This window comes from Bombus pascuorum, chromosome 1 (genome assembly GCF_905332965.1).
Source record: "Bombus pascuorum chromosome 1, iyBomPasc1.1, whole genome shotgun sequence".
NCBI lineage: Eukaryota > Metazoa > Arthropoda > Insecta > Hymenoptera > Apidae > Bombus > Bombus pascuorum.
In genome coordinates, this window is record NC_083488.1 from 28,872,009 (window position 1) to 28,891,061 (window position 19,053).

At 36.4% G+C, this 19,053-nt stretch overlaps 1 protein-coding gene across 4 annotated transcripts in view; it reads right to left on the reverse strand.

The window, feature by feature from the left end:
• LOC132915996 (lachesin-like) overlaps positions 1–19,053 on the reverse strand; it is a 480,024-nt gene that overhangs the window by 120,563 nt on the left and 340,408 nt on the right. For 2 of the 4 annotated variants that reach the window (XM_060975752.1, XM_060975751.1), the window contains exon 4: positions 6,048–6,258. In XM_060975752.1, the coding sequence (XP_060831735.1) occupies positions 6,048–6,258 (211 nt within the window). Of the gene's footprint in view, positions 1–6,047; positions 6,271–19,053 lie in introns of all 4 variants that reach the window. The other 2 variants (XM_060975749.1, XM_060975746.1) reach the window with 1 other exon arrangement.

Sequence of the window (19,053 nt, forward strand, 5' to 3'; positions counted from 1 at the left end):
GTAAGTCGGGTAGAGTGAGGTGAATAGGAAGACATGGACATTGCAAATTTGCAGATCGCGCGAAAGGGGTTGTGGGGTAGAAGAAGTGGGCGTTTATAGGCACATTTTAGGGCGTGAAGGGATGAAATACGAGCCGACAGTAGCATGCACGCGAAACGTCCGCTAAGGTGAAATCGAGTTTAACGCGTTAATAGAGGCTAGCGATACTAATTTACATGGGTTGTTACTCCGTCAGTTATGATTCTTTGATGTTCAAACTTGTTTCTTAGGGGTGGACGAAGATGAAAATAAATATTTCCCTTTAGTCTTACTATGTGACAAATGCATCTAGGAAATATTTCTCAAATTCAGTCATCGTCTTGAGTTACTTTTAAGCGGTCCATTGAACTAAAATAAATCCATACGTTGACAATTCGTGAAAAAAAATTTCGATGATGGATATGGTACCGTGATTCTTAATTTGTTCGTGTCTTTACTCGGCTTATCTCACTGAGAAAACTTATTGAAGCAAGCAGTGTTTACTTTGATGTTAATAATTAACATACACAAGGTTAATAATTATTATTTACTATTTTTTACTATTTTTATGAAATTAAATTATATTTTTAATAATTAAAATTATTATTTTTTTAAATTAAAAATTACTATTTTTATTAATTAAATTATAAAGAAACTACGAGTGATAGGAGATAGATAAAAGATGAAGGCAATAAAACATCGTTCTCTGTAATTTCTTCGAAATAAAGAAATTCCTCTTAAACGACATTCGGAGATCCATTTAATAAAGTTACGTTAAAATACAATCGTAAATGAAAAACTAGTTTTAAAAATTATCCAGCTATTTTCTGGTAACTAAGTCTACAAAATTCTTGCGAGAACGGTTCACGTAGTTTAAAACCGCGAAGGTATCGCAAAGATGTTCGACGTAGCAATAATGGTATGCAAACGGGAGCGCGATTTCCTGTACAAGCATCGAGCCTGGCGAGGAAGTGGCAATATTTGCAGACTGGCTTCGCTACCGAAAGTTCGGAATCCATCTACCTGAAGATAGTGCCGAGCAATATTTACCCACCTGCAATCAATTTACTGATTTCCTCACAAATTAGATCGAGCTTTGCGGCTACAGCCACATATACATGCACCAATAAACGATTTTTGCTTCGTTGGTCGTCGGATCTTCTGTAATCTCTCATTTCGATGGGTTTAGGGATATCAATATTTGTATAAATCATGATTCGATTCAACTGGTTGTGTTTATAATTCTACTAACGATAACTGTGATACGACGTGTATGAAAATGACCATTCCTGAATTTCAAATTTTCACCTGATTCTTAACGCGACAGTGACGTTCGTAATTAATCACACGATGCACGCATTTCATGCTTCAGTTCATTTTTACTATAAAAGTTAACTAAAGATCCCTTGCTATCGTAAATACGTATAATTATTTATTGGAATAACGAACGCGGTTTTCATTGTATTATTGATTAGGAATTTGTGTGCTTGAAATTTAAATTATTCCACCAGTGCACATAGACTTTTGAAGTTGTTCGAATAATTACGGGAGATAACACATATACGAAGATGAGTATGGAAATTAACGAAGGAGGTTAGAGTATTAGTAGAGTTGAGTACAGCTTAAACATATTCATTACTGCTGACATATGCATCCATTTAATTGGAGGAGCAACAAAACAACGAATGTTCATTACGTGTAAATAAGTTATGGAATAAAAATCAGATAAAAATAAATTCACTTTAGATATCAGTTTTCAATATTTCAATCGACCGATCATTTAAACAAGAAAAGAAAAAAGGATTTTTAGGTACGCTACATCCTGTAACATTCGATGATACGCACTGAAATCAGAGTCACGTGAAAGTATTATTAAATTTTTTATAATTTCCTCGACAGGGTAACTGACGATAATTTAAAAATGTAACACCAGCTTAACGTAATTTCTTTGTTCATATTTTTACTTTAATAGGGTCACGTAAGCGGAGAACGCGAAGTTACCTCGCACCCTTGGCGTTGCTAATAAAGGTTAATGAAAACACTAATAAGGATCCCGACATTATTTTTCATTAGCGCGACGTTTCATCGTCGCTGCTCTGACCTCTTCCTGTCGAGTTTCTTATCGACTAGAATCCAACGTATTTCCTTTTGTTTCCTCGAGTAAATTTTCCACGCTAAAGGTGCAGAGACGACGTTATTAAAGGCAGTGAGGGAGCTTCTCTTTCGCTGATATCCAGGTGGAAAAGTTCGCGCGCCAGCTATGAGAAAGAGAAACGCGAATGGAGTCTCGGAGATCTGAACGCGATTGTTTCGTTTCAACGTGGTTGATAACGCGTAGCTGCGACGCGACGACCGAGCTTTTGGCGCGCGCAAAACAAATGCACGCCGTAATTGAAATGTAAATTCCCCTGAAATAATTGAACAAATTGATTGCAAAACAGCGCGAAGAAATACCGTTAAACAATCAAATTTGATCCAAAATTTATATTAGTTCGATCCAAGATAATGAAGTATGTAGTTGAGCTTGGTTTCTATTGATTTATAATTACATATATGTTTATGTTACGTCGGCCGACTTCTCTGTCTAGACCGGGCCATACGTCGCGGGCAGGATGGCAACCAGATATCTTCAGATCCTTACCGCGTACCCTCGATAGTCTCAAGTATCCTCCATAAATCCCAAGCATTTTCTAATTAAGGTCCTTCAGACCGACCAAATATTCTTTTACTGAATAGTTTATTGTCTACTACGGGAAGATACGGGAAAGTTGGTTTCTCTCACCTTCAGTATCTTCCATTAGCGACTTTCTCTCGAGGGCGGCTAAGACCCTTCCTAGTCCACCAGCCGTCTATTATCCAATCAGAAGCAATGTCTATTGCTCTCACCTTCCTAGCCAAAATTGTCATCAACAAATGTGATGGTTCTGTGCACGAGACACACCCATCCTTAGCTTTCCTCCGCCACAGTATCGTCACCGAACGGCACTGATTTTGCATCTTTCGAACGGTCAACACCTTCGACCGGGTTTCCTCCTTTAGATCAGTCACCTACTTTACATACGCACCAATGTAACTATATTTATTACAAAGTTGTTGGAATAAACTGTAACTTATAATTTGTTATATCAATGTCATATTCGATTGAACTACCTCCATTATCCTAACCGAAACAGGGGATCGATCATTTCGCGGCGTCGATCGTCTAATCGTAACGGGTATTTACGACTCCCGTTGACGTGCTTCTTCGCGATCGCTTCTCTCTGCGAGTGAACGAAACAGTTTATATTGAGAAAGTTCTGTATCGTCGTTTTAATAATTCGCTTGTGAAACAGAATGTAAAGCTATAAATTGTAAAAGGCGATTTATAAAATATGGTCTTTTTACTTTCAATGAGAAGATTTTTCATTAAATGTTCATGTAACATCGTATGTATCTATTACAAAATGACAATAACTATTATAATAAAATATGCTATTCCACAAAATGTATATGTATATTTTGAAAAGATATATTTTTTATTTTGTAAATAGATACATTTTGTAGACTCTTGTTCTCTTTCTCTCGTATCTCTCTTCCGGAAAATCGAAGAGAAAAGATACGATATTTCCTGTGACCCATGATATAAAAATTCTGTAGGATGGAAACATTCGACAAAGGTTCGTTTGGTGTGTCATGAGACTAGTCGAATTTTCAGCGGACTCGTCACATTTTCCTATCGGCCATTTTAATCAATTTGTCCCCGTCGATGAGAAATTTCCGGCCGAATATTTAAACCACTTCGAAACTCTTCGTATCCCACGGGACATCTTGAAGCGGAAAATAGTTCGATTACACTTTTTCTTTTAATTGTTCGTTGCAGATCGTCGATTATGAGACTTCGCATAATTACGTGAAGGCGCTACGTAAAATGTTAATGTGCTACCATGAATAGGATTAATTTTGTGTAAGGGCAATTTCATTTTATGTTGCTTGAGAACGCAGACTGGTAACCGAAACTAGAATTTTAGGTTAAAGTATGGTAGATATCTTCGAAGTAAGTGTGCCACGCGAGGCATCTGTTGGCTAAGCACTAACACTTTCTCTTGTAGATTGCAGAACGTTGATTGTAGAACGAGATAAGTTCCTAAGCTTTATGGGGTTGGCGGTTAAAGGGATGTGAAACTGATATATCGTACAGACGTAACTTTTTAACTTTAATTCATATCATTCGAAATTATTAGAAGTATAAAATTTGCTTATGAACTATTTTTCTCTACACGCTAGAAAAAAATTTATTTCAAAAACTATTCTGATTTAAATAAAACATTTATAAATTGCCAACTCCCAGAGGAAAGTCGATAAATATTATAAACTTGTAGTTACTATCTCATAAATGAAAAAAAGAGAAAGATGAAATAAGAAATGCCTCTTCAAATGCTTCGGCTGACTTATGGCGACCTATACCACTTACGCTCCTTTTCTCTGCACATCATGCACGTGTTATGTAAATCTCTACGCTTACTAATCGATGTAAACACATACTAATCGGGTAAATAAACATCCTGCAAAGAAGAAAATGAACTTTTACCAATGGAAAGCATACTACGTTGCCTAATAGACGAATTTTGTTCAATCTATCATCTATTAAGGATACTAGATATTTTTATACGTGAAACAAAATTCAGTCAGATCTAATGTAAACACGTATACTGTTTGATCAATATATACATTTATTGAACTTTACGCTTTAAGGCATACAGGCCCAGTGACACATAATAATTCGTTTCATCGCTAATCAAATCAGAGTGTAAAATGTTTTAAACACGATACGTGTATCAGCCTCAAATAAGCAAGTGTAGCCGCAAGTGCTTAACATTTGACAGAGAAATGAATTGTAGGACATAATCTGTTCTACGGCTATAAAGGATCGTCTCACGAGTATAAATACCGATAAGAAGATAGCAGGAGCAACGATTACCGTGTTTCGTGTGCATTCGTATCAGTTTCGTGAGGAATAGAAAACAGAGCTTAACCAGTCGGAATTCAAGTTGGGGAAGTAATCTCCCGTAATCAAACCCTTGTTCGACGTCGTAGCTTAACTCGAAATCGGTATCAACCAATCCCAGGTGTTCAATTGGCACCGTGCCAGGATTTAAGCCCAGCTTAAATTTCTCGCAATGGCCGGAGAACTGGGGCAGATTCAGATTAGAATTAACTAATTGTTGCGTAGAGCGGTGTAATTAGCCCTTCGTTAACCGTGTACTAACGTTTAATTAAAATCATATACGGCGATGAATCGTTCGCGATGATACGGTTTGAAGGCAGCTCACAAGCAACCGCGCGACCCAGTTATGCAAAAATTTAGATCCTCGCGCCAGGAATGCGGGAAAATGTAAAATTCATCTTATTAAAGGGCTGAATATATTAGGAAAACGAAATACTCTTAGAAGACTGCCTCTTCGATATCTTAGTCATGATTCATAAATGTTATTGCAGTTTCTAGTTGAATTTAAGTTTCAAATTTTAACCCTTCTCCACCCTATTCTTGCAATTTTCTGAAGCGAAAGATATCTAAACCTATAGAATACAAATGTACTTGGCAAGTAGTTATTCGTAAAATTTCTAACAATTAAACATTAAGTGTTGTTCAAATTAGGCTATAAGGATTTAGCCATGTAAATTTTTCAACCGAGTATGTCTTTATCTTTCATGATCAATTATATAACAATTTAACGTAATTTAGTTATTGCCTAGTATCAATTACTGCTATTTATATCTATTCACAGTAATTATCTGACCACATCCATTTATATCAGAATATATAATACCTTTACTTCCTACAAGAATTGGTGCATAAAGGCAAACACTACTATATATGTATGTCCTATAATTCCATAATGATAAAAATGGAATATTCTGAAATAAATTTAGTTTCTACAATTTCCCATTAAACGTGCACTGTAGTTCAATATGATCATTCTAATTTTGACAAACTACATTCACACAACATTTCTAACGCGTGCAACGTAAAGATGCCTGAAATAGCTTACCGATCACGTCCAAGTATACGATGTGACTCATGTGCGGCGTCGTTGAGACCTGGCATTCGTAATAACCGCTATCCCGTAGTTGCGGATACTTGATTTCGAGCGTCCAATCGTCTGTCTGTGCATTGTGAATCGGCCTGAATCGCTGGTCGTTCGTGTACGTGTAACGACCGATAGTGAGCAGATGAACGTCTCTGTGCCGGACCCAGGAAACCTGCAACGTCATCTGTAAAGTAGAAAAACGTGTCTTCAATCGATCGAATAATTTGTAGCTGTTATTCTATATTTTAATCGACTTCCATAATAATTGACAATTATTCGCGAATTTATCATACGAGTTGCATCTTATATATTTCTTTTTAATTAAAATTTCGTATGTTCCATTACACCATTTATGTGATCAATTGCATTTACTCTCAATGCACGTTATCGTTCATGGTGGTTTTTTTGTTGATTTGATTTTCAATAATAAGTACATTAAAAATGTAATTGATTTGCCAAGCTGTAAGGAATATATACAGAGTGGCAATTTAATTTTGATTGCTACAAATTACACGCAAACTCTCGTTAATTGAACACGTAAAATTACACGTGTCAAATTAAGGAGATCTCAGCACAAGTTTTTCTTCCAAAAGTACCGAATCGGTTTCGACAGGTAACCGATGAAATAATTCTTATTATTCTTATTAAATAATTCTTATTAAAGTATGTAAAGTACAGAAACTATAACTAGCGGAAGAAATAGTGATTGTGAATTAAATTTCACGAAATACTTTACGTATTTCAGTTAAAGCTGAAACAAAGTAAGGGCCGAAGCTTCCGAGCTCAAGAGCTTTTTGTACTTCGAAGAATTCACTCGACCAAACTCCAAGAATATTTTATAGTATTTTCGTAGCGTCGTTACGTTTCTCCTGTCGATTACATAACGATTAATTTGATTTTACAATGCAATGTGCAAAATAAACGTGATATTAAACAACATACATATAATACAAGTTTCAAAAAGAAACAAGTTAGCAAGAGAGTTAGGTTAAAAACTTACGCTGTTACGTATGAGAAGACTGAAATAGAACGCGTGTCTTAAAATGCTTTGGCTGACTTATAACGTCCTATACTACTTACACGTCTTTTTTGTATACGCTACATTGCTTTTTACGAACGTATGATGTATGTTATACGAAAAATTGTGAAATTTTATTAGCAGTGTTCGACTACCAGAATTATACCTACATATTGATAAAATTTGAAATAAATCTGAAACATATAAAAATTATACATATATGATACGTATAGAAATTTAAGGTGTTACAAGAATTACAAGATATTCGATAAGAGTACATATTTCGCAGAGATTACGAAAGTATTTAAGCAGAAAATAATCAGGAAAAAGTTAAAAGCGATAAATGGTGGAATTTGCATGGTTTCACAGTCTGCCAGGGTGGCGTATAACCTGTTCACGGGCCGAATCTTTTGTCCCTCGTTAAGAGTTTCCCATTAAGCGGGACCACGTAATTAGTAGTAGCTCGTGTGTTGCGTTGGTAATTAGCGAAATGCCGGGGACGACATTTAGCTGGGTATTCGCGATCCCGCCTCAACCGAGGTTTCGAGTTTCCCACCTATTTTTCTTTTTTTTTTTTTTTTTTTGTTTTACCCAGTCGAGAGCACCGCATTTTTTCGACAGTTCGAACTACGTTTGGTTCTTCTCGCGAAATTCAGAAGCCTTCGAGTGTTAAAATGTGCCAACTATGCTGGGCTTTTAATTATTATTAGAGCCCAGATAATTTGCACAGCGTTAAGGTATGCGCGCACCGTCGCGTGGAATGCTTTTCACTGAAAACTGTAGTACAGCTATTACGAAGGGAATTATATATGGCTATTGCTTCTTCTTCTTGTTAATTATTGATGAAATAGAAGTTGAAGAGCAAGATAAACCTGTATAATACTGAAATAATATAATGAAATCCGGTTCTCAATCATCTTATGACTCATAACATCATAGAATAGATTCCACTTATGATGACAAGTGTCACTTATCATCTTCTCCTGTAATCTTCATACGGAAGAGTAAAAAGACAAATGGGGAGTTTGTATATCGACTCTGGTTGTTGCAATTTTAGTAGAATGAAAATTGAGACGGCTAAACATTGCCAGTGTTTTCTCGAGCACGCTAGTTTCACTTGAACAACTTTCCTGCGGATGATCAAAAAACGAACAGAGGAAACCGCTTTACGATAGTTCACAGCGTATTATTTCAACGTAACCGTACCGAATACGTTCGGTTTTCCAAGGCATAGTTCTTAGAACCAGCTATCCGGATAAAAGTTAATATAACTCAGGTTATTTATGCTAACAGTGAGGCCCGAATTTCAAGCGAATTCGTTCGGTGTTTTGGCAGCTGTCGGTGTGCCGCGTGTAACCCGCGCCATTAAAAATTAATGGAAACGCGTTCCATAATGCAGTAGATTTGAATTTTCATTCGCGAGGCCGAGGCCTCGTTGCAAATTTCAAGGATACAGTACAGACGCGTTCCCCGTGTTTCCGTTGCCTCGCGTTCCCGACGTAGTGGAAAATTAATAGAGCCGCTTTGCATATCGTCGGAAAGTTAGCGCACGAGATAAAACGCCTCGGGACGCGATAATTGGACATCCCGAGTCGGCGACGTGTAAATATTTGCTTTCCTTTGTAACAGCTGACACGCATATCCCGTGGAAATTGTCTCGACGTGAGCGGATAGTCTCACTGGCGGGAAATTTGAGAAAATTACAAGGAACCGATGAAATCCTCTTTTGTGCCGTCGTTTTTCTTCCTTCAAGTCGCGAGAAGAAAGAGTATTTTCTTAGCGGCAGATTTGCAAATTCCATCAGATTAGTCGAAGAGCTGATAAACTAGAAGAGGATGAGCATCTCCTTGACACCCGCGACAATCGGAAGTAGGTAACAAGATTAGAGTTAGAGGTACGCGACGTTTTCAATTTTCCTCCTTTCTTTCAGCCTTTTTGTCTTTTTCTGCGCGGTGATGTAAAAGCTGAGGAAAATGAGGCAAATCTCGCGGGAATAGAGTCCGCGATCCTAGACCAGCTTTAAGCTGAGAGTTTACGTCCGTTATACTTTTTTTTCAAATTATGTCGATATACACACAATCTATACCATGATAAAGACCAAAAGAATTAAATTTTCTCACTTGGTATAAAAAAAATTATTGACGGAATCATAAATTCTATTAGAACAGATAGAATTATCTAAATACATTCAAAATTCGATCAAAAACTTTCTCTTGAAAATAATTTCCTTAACCCCTACAGAACCGAATGTTCCGTGTTCTTTGGAAACCGATACTTCATCCGTACTGAGAATAGAAACATAATTCTCCCCATCTTCTTCTAAGAAAAACATAGTGTAAAATGATAAAATTTATGGGCAGTGCGAATTTAACACGGAAAAATAGTTTCATCGAAAACAAATACGTTTATCGTTTAGTCGCTTAATAACGCTTTAAAGTATAATATTGCGCAACATCGAGCGTGAAAAGGTTAACGATGAACCACAATTTCCATCGACCCCGTCGCTCACTGTACTTACGTTCCAAACTTCAAGGCTACTTCTCGAAACTTTTCAAGAAACTTGACTCTGGAAATCGAGAACACGACAACGATTCATTCCAATCGAAAAGTAACAGACCTTTCATTTTTCTCTCGCTGTCGCACCGTTTCGAAACTGTCAGGACGTCGGACCGGATCACGATCACCTACGTCGTCGACGAGAATCGTTAAAGAACAAGGATAGTCTCGTTTACGCGTATCTGCCGACGTGGCAGCGATCGTTCTCTCGAATCAGCAGTCCGCGATCCTTATCGTGTTTCCTTCGAATTTTTTCAAGGGGAAACTTTGTCCCGCTCCAACGAACGCGAATTGTCGTCGCCGGAATTCCAGCTATGAGCCGTTCCAAGAGACGTTCGCCAACCAGTCGCGCGATATCCGAGAAGATAAGGTTACTAGGGGAATGGTCGACAGATAGCGGATTGCATAAAAGACATTTCCTTCGAGGCAACGGTAAGTGGAAACGTTGGAGATTGCGGAATAACGACGGATCTGTGATTGTGTTATATTACTGAAAGTTCATTGTTCTTTCTTCCTCTTTGCTTGTATATCCGCTAATACGCAGATAGGCAAAAAGTTTAGGCAACTTTGAGTCGATGCGTTAAATAATTTGAACTTTGGTGATTTTATAGAAGAAGGCAGATTTAACCAGTTTCGATGATTTAAGCGGATATGTGCTCTCAAAGTCAATATTCTGCTTGGCTAGAATTTTAATTATTCCCTATTCTATGTAGATAGTCATAGATAATAGTCATTAGACTGCGAATATTATGCACTGTATACATTTTCAAGTTGCTCTCAAATTTTATAGAATACAACCAGGATGGTCGTGTCTTATTCTCTTAATGAAATTTCAAAACACACACAGTATGTACTTACATAAACGTTTTCTATAATGAGTATCCAAATAAACGAGCAACCGCGTCACAACATGTTCATGTTGAAAGAAAATTCTTCAAAATCTTGACACTCGGCTGAAGGATCTCTCTATTTAAATAAAATGTTTCAAGAAACATATACGGAGAGAATCTCAAGTGACATAACTCCGTACTAGCTACATCCTTTTCCTTGAAGGAATTAAATTTTTTACAGGATTCCAGAGATGCACGTGCAAATAATAGTTTTGCACGTTCCGGTTTCTTTTATGCACTCGGGCGTGCATTTGCACACATTCAAATGAATGCACTATTGCTCGTACGTTTCTGCGTACTAATGGTATCCCGGAATGGTGTCACAAGTCGCAGACAATTTTCCTTTTTCTCTACGACCGCTTCTCTTATTCCACCGTATTCTTTCTCGTTTCCCCACTTTTTTCATCCAGTACATTTCTTTTTTCCCTTTCTTCACTGTTTGTTTCTCCACCTGTGTCTCGCATTCTGCAACGTTGTCTTCGCCTTGTATTCTTACGTGTTTCCACCTATTTCTCTTCCTTTCCACGCTGATAATTTTTCCAAGCTGTTTATTTTTTCTTCTTTGCCTCCATAATTTCTCATTCTTGCATTCTCCGTCTGCATTTTTCTCTGGGTAAGAAGTGGCAAGTTCGACGTGGAGAAATTCCTGCATTTGCGGTAACGATATTATTTCTGGAATCACGTGGCCCCTACTTTTCTAACTCTACGGAGTTTTACGTTTATATGTCGATCGGCGATTTATAAATATTATTATTATATATCAAATACTTCTACGATATTTGCGGTAATTGATCTTTTATTAACATTTCAACGATTGATAAAAAGCAGAATAAAATATCTCCTATATTTGTATTTTCCCAAAATATTAGGTTGTCCGAAAAGTTTCTTTCGTTTTATAAGGAAATAATAGGCGCACACTGTTTTTTGTTTTATATTAGTTTATTGAATTACGCACGAATATAATAATAGAAATATAACGAAACGGATCATACCTAATTCAATAAAATAATATAAAATAAAAATTCATCTATTATCACCTTAGGAAACGAAAGAAACTTTTCAGACAACCTAATATCATTTATTTCTATGAGGAAGATTCAAATTTACTAAAATGTACGATATATTAAACTGACGACTCATCAAACATCGTAGAAGGAGTCTTTAATAAGCAGCGCATAATAATAATAATTTAAAGATAGATAAAACATATTTCAATCGAGTTACAAAAATAGAATGCTAATTATACGATCGCTACTTCACATACGATACGGTATCTAATTTTATTAAGCTATCCAAACCACAAATAGACTCCTCCTCTCGCAATCACTCCATCCATATTTCCTGGTATCCTATCCGTTAGCATCTTTCTTTGCTTACGACACAATGTATTCCCAGGCACACGTCCCTTCGCACGTTCCACCCTGTGTGCACACGTCGCCGTGAACCTACATAGCGCATATAATTTATGATACACTGCTAACGCAAACCCCCAAGGCTGACCCTTCATGGGGTTCCAGTGTTGTGGAACGCCCCGTATCCGCTGCCGACATCACTGACACCCCTTTGGAGTGCGATGTCACTCTACGCCCTCTAGAGTTGCCCTTTGCATACCAATATTGTTGTCCTATGCAAACGATTTACGCACGGTAGCCCATGGGTGTCAGCAACCGGCTCGCGTGCGACGAAAATCGGCTGATGTTCCAGCCGAAATTTACCCCCTTGACGCTAGAACCCCGGAAATTTCATCCTCTATAGAATCTTACGAGTGGTTGTCTCAACAACATACGACTATCCTGATTTTGCATATGTTTTGTTTTTATAAACATTACCGTCAAATATTGTTTCGTTGACCGATCGTTAACGTTTTTTCCAATTAGTTTCACAATCAAATACGAAAATAACGAGAAATATGTCACGTGCCACGATATCGTATTTCTGTCATTTATTTCAGCAAGATACGTGTACATCGAGATATATAAATTTAGAAATATTTATTAAAAATTGCATTACGCTTATTCATATACATCTAATTTACATCATCGAAACGCGACTTTATGTTCGAGTGTTTATGTCGAGTTTGTTATTCCCGTGTACCAGGGTAAATCAATCGCAATTCGTCACCCACGGTGAGCGACGTTTAAGAAATTCCTGCTGATCTTTGTACGCGATGGAGCGGCAACGGGACTTGTTCAATTTATCCGCTCGAATGGGACGTTCTCTGATTACACGAGGTACCAGGGATTTTTGCGAATTGACTGGGCGAGGTTGCTCCGAGAATTTAGTTTTAGGGGAAATTGAACGATCGATTTTCGCTACAGATTCCGAGCCATTCTATTCCATGGTTTTTATTTTTATTTTTATTTTTATTTTCATCGTACGTCTGATGGGATTGTTGCAAATTTTAGCGTATATATTGGTACCGCAAATTTCGAAACTAGAATTGTATTTTTTATTCTAGTCAACACATTTCAATGAATAATTTGCAGACACTTCTGGTACACTTTACTATTACAATTTTTATTAGACTTTTTAAAATAAAATAGTGCTTACAAGAGTAGGAAAAGAAAAAGTAAATTTTTTGTATATTAATATATCTACGAAATAATATAAAATTATTTATATCGTATTTACAAAATCGTACATTTTTTAATCATAACTTTATATCTTCCATAACGTCACAGCCAGAAATTAATTTTCTAAAAATATCACTGCGATAACAAAAGGCAATAAACAATTCTACTTTAATGCGGTCTTTATTGCTACGGTATCCTAAAAAGCCAAAGACAAGAAAATTAAATTCTTACAAACTAATTCATCTCATAATAAGAAACTAACCTAATTTTTCCATGAACCTTGTATATTAGTTAATCAAGAAAATAGCTCGGCAATGATCTGTCCATTGAGTTGAGTAAATTGACGCTTTAATCATGAATGTGGCAATCCAACGATCCTGGCTCAATTACTGTGAGAGAAATTTTGTACGAGTTTCGAATCCGCAATAATTACCATATTATTGGACGATTACACGGTGTAAACAAATTTCCTGTAAGAAGATTTTGACAATTTTATGTTACGAGAAGAATTCGCAAAAATGCAAGAAAAGTTGAAATCGATTTTTCAAGAAATATTCGTAATATAAAAAGTAACATTCGCGTAACAAATTCACGTTACACTAAACAGCTTTCATATTTATTTTTCAAAAAAATAAAATGTCAATATCTTTCATTTTTTAAAAATCATTCGTGTCCATGTTTCAGTTACTTACTGTACGATATTGACGAAGCGTTGTCGTGAACGTTAATTTAGTTCAAATTATATCTTTCAATAATATTCCTAAACTTTCTATTCAACATTATCTAAAATTGACATCATTCTAAATATTTATATTCCATGATTACACGTTGTAATATAATTATTTCACGTGGAACATGGATCAGCCTGCTCCACTGTTGAGCTATTAATATCAAGAGTTTCTTGCGACATTTGAATTATTATTAATATTAATAGTTTCTTAGAAAAATTTAAGTTACCAGTATCAGTAGTTCTCTGTGAAATTCAAAAAGTATTGTTGAAATTGTTAGTTTCTTGCAGAGAGCAGATAATGTTAGACGAAAGATTTAAATGAAATTTGCTTTCGTGTGCTTTGTGCTTTGCTTTACGTAAAGACAATCCACGAAATCATGTCCGAAACTAAAATCAAACCTTACCTTTAAGTGAAACGAAATAATTACCAACGCTAACCAGATTCAGCGCTATAAAACTTTTTACCGTACAACAGTTACGATTGTAAATTCTAAAGCGGGCGATTAAACACACGTCGTGTCCATTATTTTCATTCCGATGCGGCCGCAATCTGTCGCTGTGAATTTAATCTTCTCGCGTGAAAGAACCGAAAACGATCATGAAAATGAATGGCGCGCGCGTTGTGATCGCGCGTTTAGCTCCTGTGGAATACGACGTAAAGTCCGGTAAAATAATTTCACGTTATGGAACGCGACCATCAGCTCGTTCAATTAGACCTGCTCATTATACACTGACGGTTTGGTTACTCTGACAAGCCGGCCGTATTTTTAAATTGCCTTTTAAAATATTCTATTAGAAGCGCATACACTCGGTACACCGAGGACGAGAAAGAACAATGGAGGATATCAATCTTTGTTGAGAAAATTTCATGAAGGTAGAAAAGGAAAGAGAAGAAAAAGAAGCACCGTGCTACGATGGCAAAATAATGGACAGCTTTTTGCTTCTTTCGTTTTCGACAATACCCGTGAAACGAATTTCCCTAACAGATATCCAACGTTTCACATCGTTCGTCGATTTTCAGTCGATTTATCTCGGAACGTCGTAACTACGACGAAAGGTCAGCAGGGGTAACGTCTATTTATCCCATGGGATTGCACCTTCTTCCCCATGCAATTTCGTTCGGGCAATCTCCATCTAGCTACGACGGAATCGTCCACTAAACTAGTTCCTACCTTTCCGTTACTCTTCTCACGCCAGTTCTCGCGTTGCTTCAACATACACGTATGTTCTCTTAATACAATGTAAGGTGACTCGTTGTGTCATAAATTTCCAATGATGTTCGGTCGACCTTCACCTTTTCATTCGCAGCAAAAAGATAAATAAATGAAGAAAAGTTAACGGAAGTAGATGTATTTTGACGAAGTATATTAGTAAAATAATTTTTTTAAATCCAACGATTATACCGAAGATATTTATATATATACGCAAAATCATATTTTTATAAACACAACCGAAAGAGTAGTATCTGCGACATTTCTTGTATCCTTTAAATATTATATGTATCCTACAGCAAACAGTACGAAAGTATTTAAATACCTACGATGAAGAAGTTTTATGTATACATTGCGTGTGTTATGTAAAACATCTTGAAATACGTAAAAGTCTGCAACCTAACAATGATAAAATAAGTATTATACGAACAAAATACGAACAATAATATAAGAATGAATACCATGAATGATAATGGACATAAAAGTACAATTACTGTCACTGAAATTTTTGCAAATTGGAAAAGATTGAGGTAAATTTCGAGCAAGATTTTTCTTTCGACACATATGTATAGGTATTATAGTCTGTTTGGCGGCGAAACACAATCAAACACACGAGATACACGTTACGTTGCCGAAGCTATTCAAACAGCGTACTTCAAAGATGTTTTATACTCTAAACTACTAAAAAGTCCGCTGAGCGACCACAATGCCAACAACGGAATTAGCATTTTTTTCTCTTTTTTTTTTCCAATGCGGCAGCGTGCGCGTGTTGCAGTGGACGCGTTAAGTGCGTTTGTTTTATCTCGCTTTGGAACGATGACACGATGCGTTATATGGTAGTGTAACGACGAGAGTGTGTGTGTGTGTGTGTGTGGTTGTAGAACCGTGTTGTTCTGTCCGATAAGTTTCTCACGAGGATTACAGTGTTCGCAAACACTTTGTGCTAGAGTCCCTTTTTCACGTGTCGCATTCCGTCGCTCTGCTTTTTCCACTTACAAACACAATTTTACGTTGAACGATGAATTTGGAAGCGCCATCGGAGATTTTGCGATGGATCATGAATATGACACATTCGACTAATTTTGTTTACTTTGTTTTACTATTTGTTTACTACTGAGGAGAAAATTTATCTAAACGCTCTGTGAATATTTTTCGTTTCTAATTTCTCTTTTTTATAAATGTTGTAAAATAATGCTTTAATAAAAAAGAGCTTATGACGCCATTTAAGAAAGTAAAGTTGGCCTTGCAATCTTCAGAATTCTCTACAGAACAGTACCAGAACATTCATTGTTCGGAACTATTTAATTCTGTCTAATAAAATTTTGTTACCTTTTACCACTTTCCCTATTAATGATTCATGCTTGTAAGCAAAGATTATTAATAGTTGACGTAAGCATATGTTACATAATCTGTTGACTATTTTCTAGACACAGTATATTGTTCACAATGATTATTTGGAATTGAATAGGAAAGTATGTTTTGTTCTTAAGCTGAATATTTTAATATTCGTGATATTTCGATATTGAAAGATCATAATTTCCAACATATTGAGCTCTCTATATTCTGGTATAATACATTAAAATTTCAGTAGCCTAATTGTCGAGTATCGCCCTCAAAACGTTAATGGATCAGTAAGTTAAGCTTATTGCCCATTAAATTAATTTCTCTATTAAAAATTATAATTCTTGAATATCCTATTTACCGAAACCAATATGGAATACCTAAAGTATTGAAAAAAGGCCATGGAACTGCCCTTTATATATCTTGCAATTAGGCAATTTCTATTTTCCGACATAATTCATCAACGACAATATATCCATTTATACAAATCAATAACATGTTTCCAAATTCCTAATTCGCACGTCGATGCGATTTCAATCACCGCAGCGGTGTCACGAAACGATCACCTAAACAACCAAGCCAATTTCCCAACAAAATATTTGCGATCTGGCATGCGTATAAAATAGTTCTCATTGATTTACGAGTGGTTAATATGCATTTCGATGGATGTGTGGTATATAGATCCTTTTAGTCAGCACGCAATAAATACTTGTCGGTCACGCGACATGTGTAATCGTGTGTAGTGTGTACACTATCCTTTAATATATCCGATTGCTTGATTTGAAACTACAAATAAAAAATAGAATGGTTATGTTATACAGTTGTCAGTATTAACAGTTGTGCATCGTAGAATCTTATGACTCTGTAAACTTTGTATAAATTGTCAAATTAACGTACAATAAGAAACTGGGAACTATATGTTTCAAACCTTGCGGTATCGTTCTATCATCTGAAAAATTCTTTATTCGACTAACGATTGTTGAGGTTATTAGATGTGTGAACAAAGGAACGATGGATAAATTGCAAGGTAGAAAATATATTTTAATACAGAAGTGTAAATACAAGTCGGAATATAATTTGAGCTGGTCCGCACGCTAGTAGTATTATCCTATGACTGAAAGCCCTGAAGCCATCGTTGTCTGTCTACTGTTTATGGTCTGCCTTCGTCCCAGTCTTTTGTCCATACGCTGTCGATGGCTTCAGTGCTTGAGAAAACTAAAAAATAAGATGTAGAGTTTTCTTAGAAGCAGTGACCACTTCAACGACGATAAAGTAGTTCGGGTCGAACTTATAATAGCGTTATACAGTCCATAGAAACTGGTACATATGTAATTTAGGGCGACGCGACGATTCGTCTATTTCGTCTATTTATTTGACTTTCTTCTTCAGGATATTTCTTCGCGAAGTATCCGACCAGTTCGCGTTTCTTCGTTTACAAGTAAGTATTTTCAAAAGCGGAGCTTAGCAAAGTCATCTACTGAGTAAGTTATATCAGTGATTATAGAAGCTGAGGTTGCGATGCGGTTCCCATGACTAGCCTAGTTTGCCAAGATCCTTGAATCTTGCCTTTCGAACTCCGTAAGCGAAAACCCGACGCTTCGAAGATGAACCACGCAAGCCCTTGTAATACGATTTTGTAATTTCAATAGGAAGAGATTGCTGTGTGATATAGCGTATCATAATGATTCCAATAGAATTGCAAATTGAAAATATGTTTGATTCAGTGAACTATATTTTATTAAAGCTTTGAGAATATCTTTAACTTTCCATGTGCAAACATGTGTTTTTTACACTTTACACGTACATTTATTAATGTTTCCAAATATTACTGATAATACAATTAATACTATCCATTTCCCATAAAAACTTGAAGGAACATCTTTTTTATTTGATTTAAAAAATGGAAGAAATCTTGACAACAAGGAGGTCATTATTACCTGCATCATCCACACTGAATTCATTAGTATTTTATTACACTAAATCTCTTTCTCTGCATTTTAGACGGGAGATACAAATAATTCCATAATATCACAATGTTGCACGTGCAGATTAAACCGCGATTTAAACCACGTGCAATTTTTCAGTTGACTCGGGAAACGCCGTTTTTCAATCACGTCCAGTGTTACCCATAACACGAGGCACAAGTACGAAATCATGGTGGCACACACTCAGCGGTGTTCGTGTAAACGGAACGATTAAGTGAACGACGTTACGTTAATTTCGTTTTACTCGCAGTCGAATAAACGATCGGATGCGTTGTCAGCGAAATCCCAACGCCGACCAACGCATGCACCGAAAAACACGATAAAATCGTGAACGGGACTACGCTCGATTTTGCACCTGAGTGACACAAACAGGCGAACACCGAGGGCGCAAAGGATAAACGGGAGCGTGAAATTGTTAAAAGCAAGATAATTAATTGCTTGCGAGAATTTCACTGATTAATTTCCACAGTGAAATATTCTCGCATTCGGTGGACAACGATGCGAGATACGAGAAAGAATCGGCTAAAAAAGATACGAAACAGAAAAAGGTGCGAACACATGCGAATTCCAACGCGATGTATGTTCTTTGAAAATGGCTTATTACCGAATTTTTATTATTTTTAAGCTCCTAAATCCTTATTTCTTTGATACAGATTACGCGTT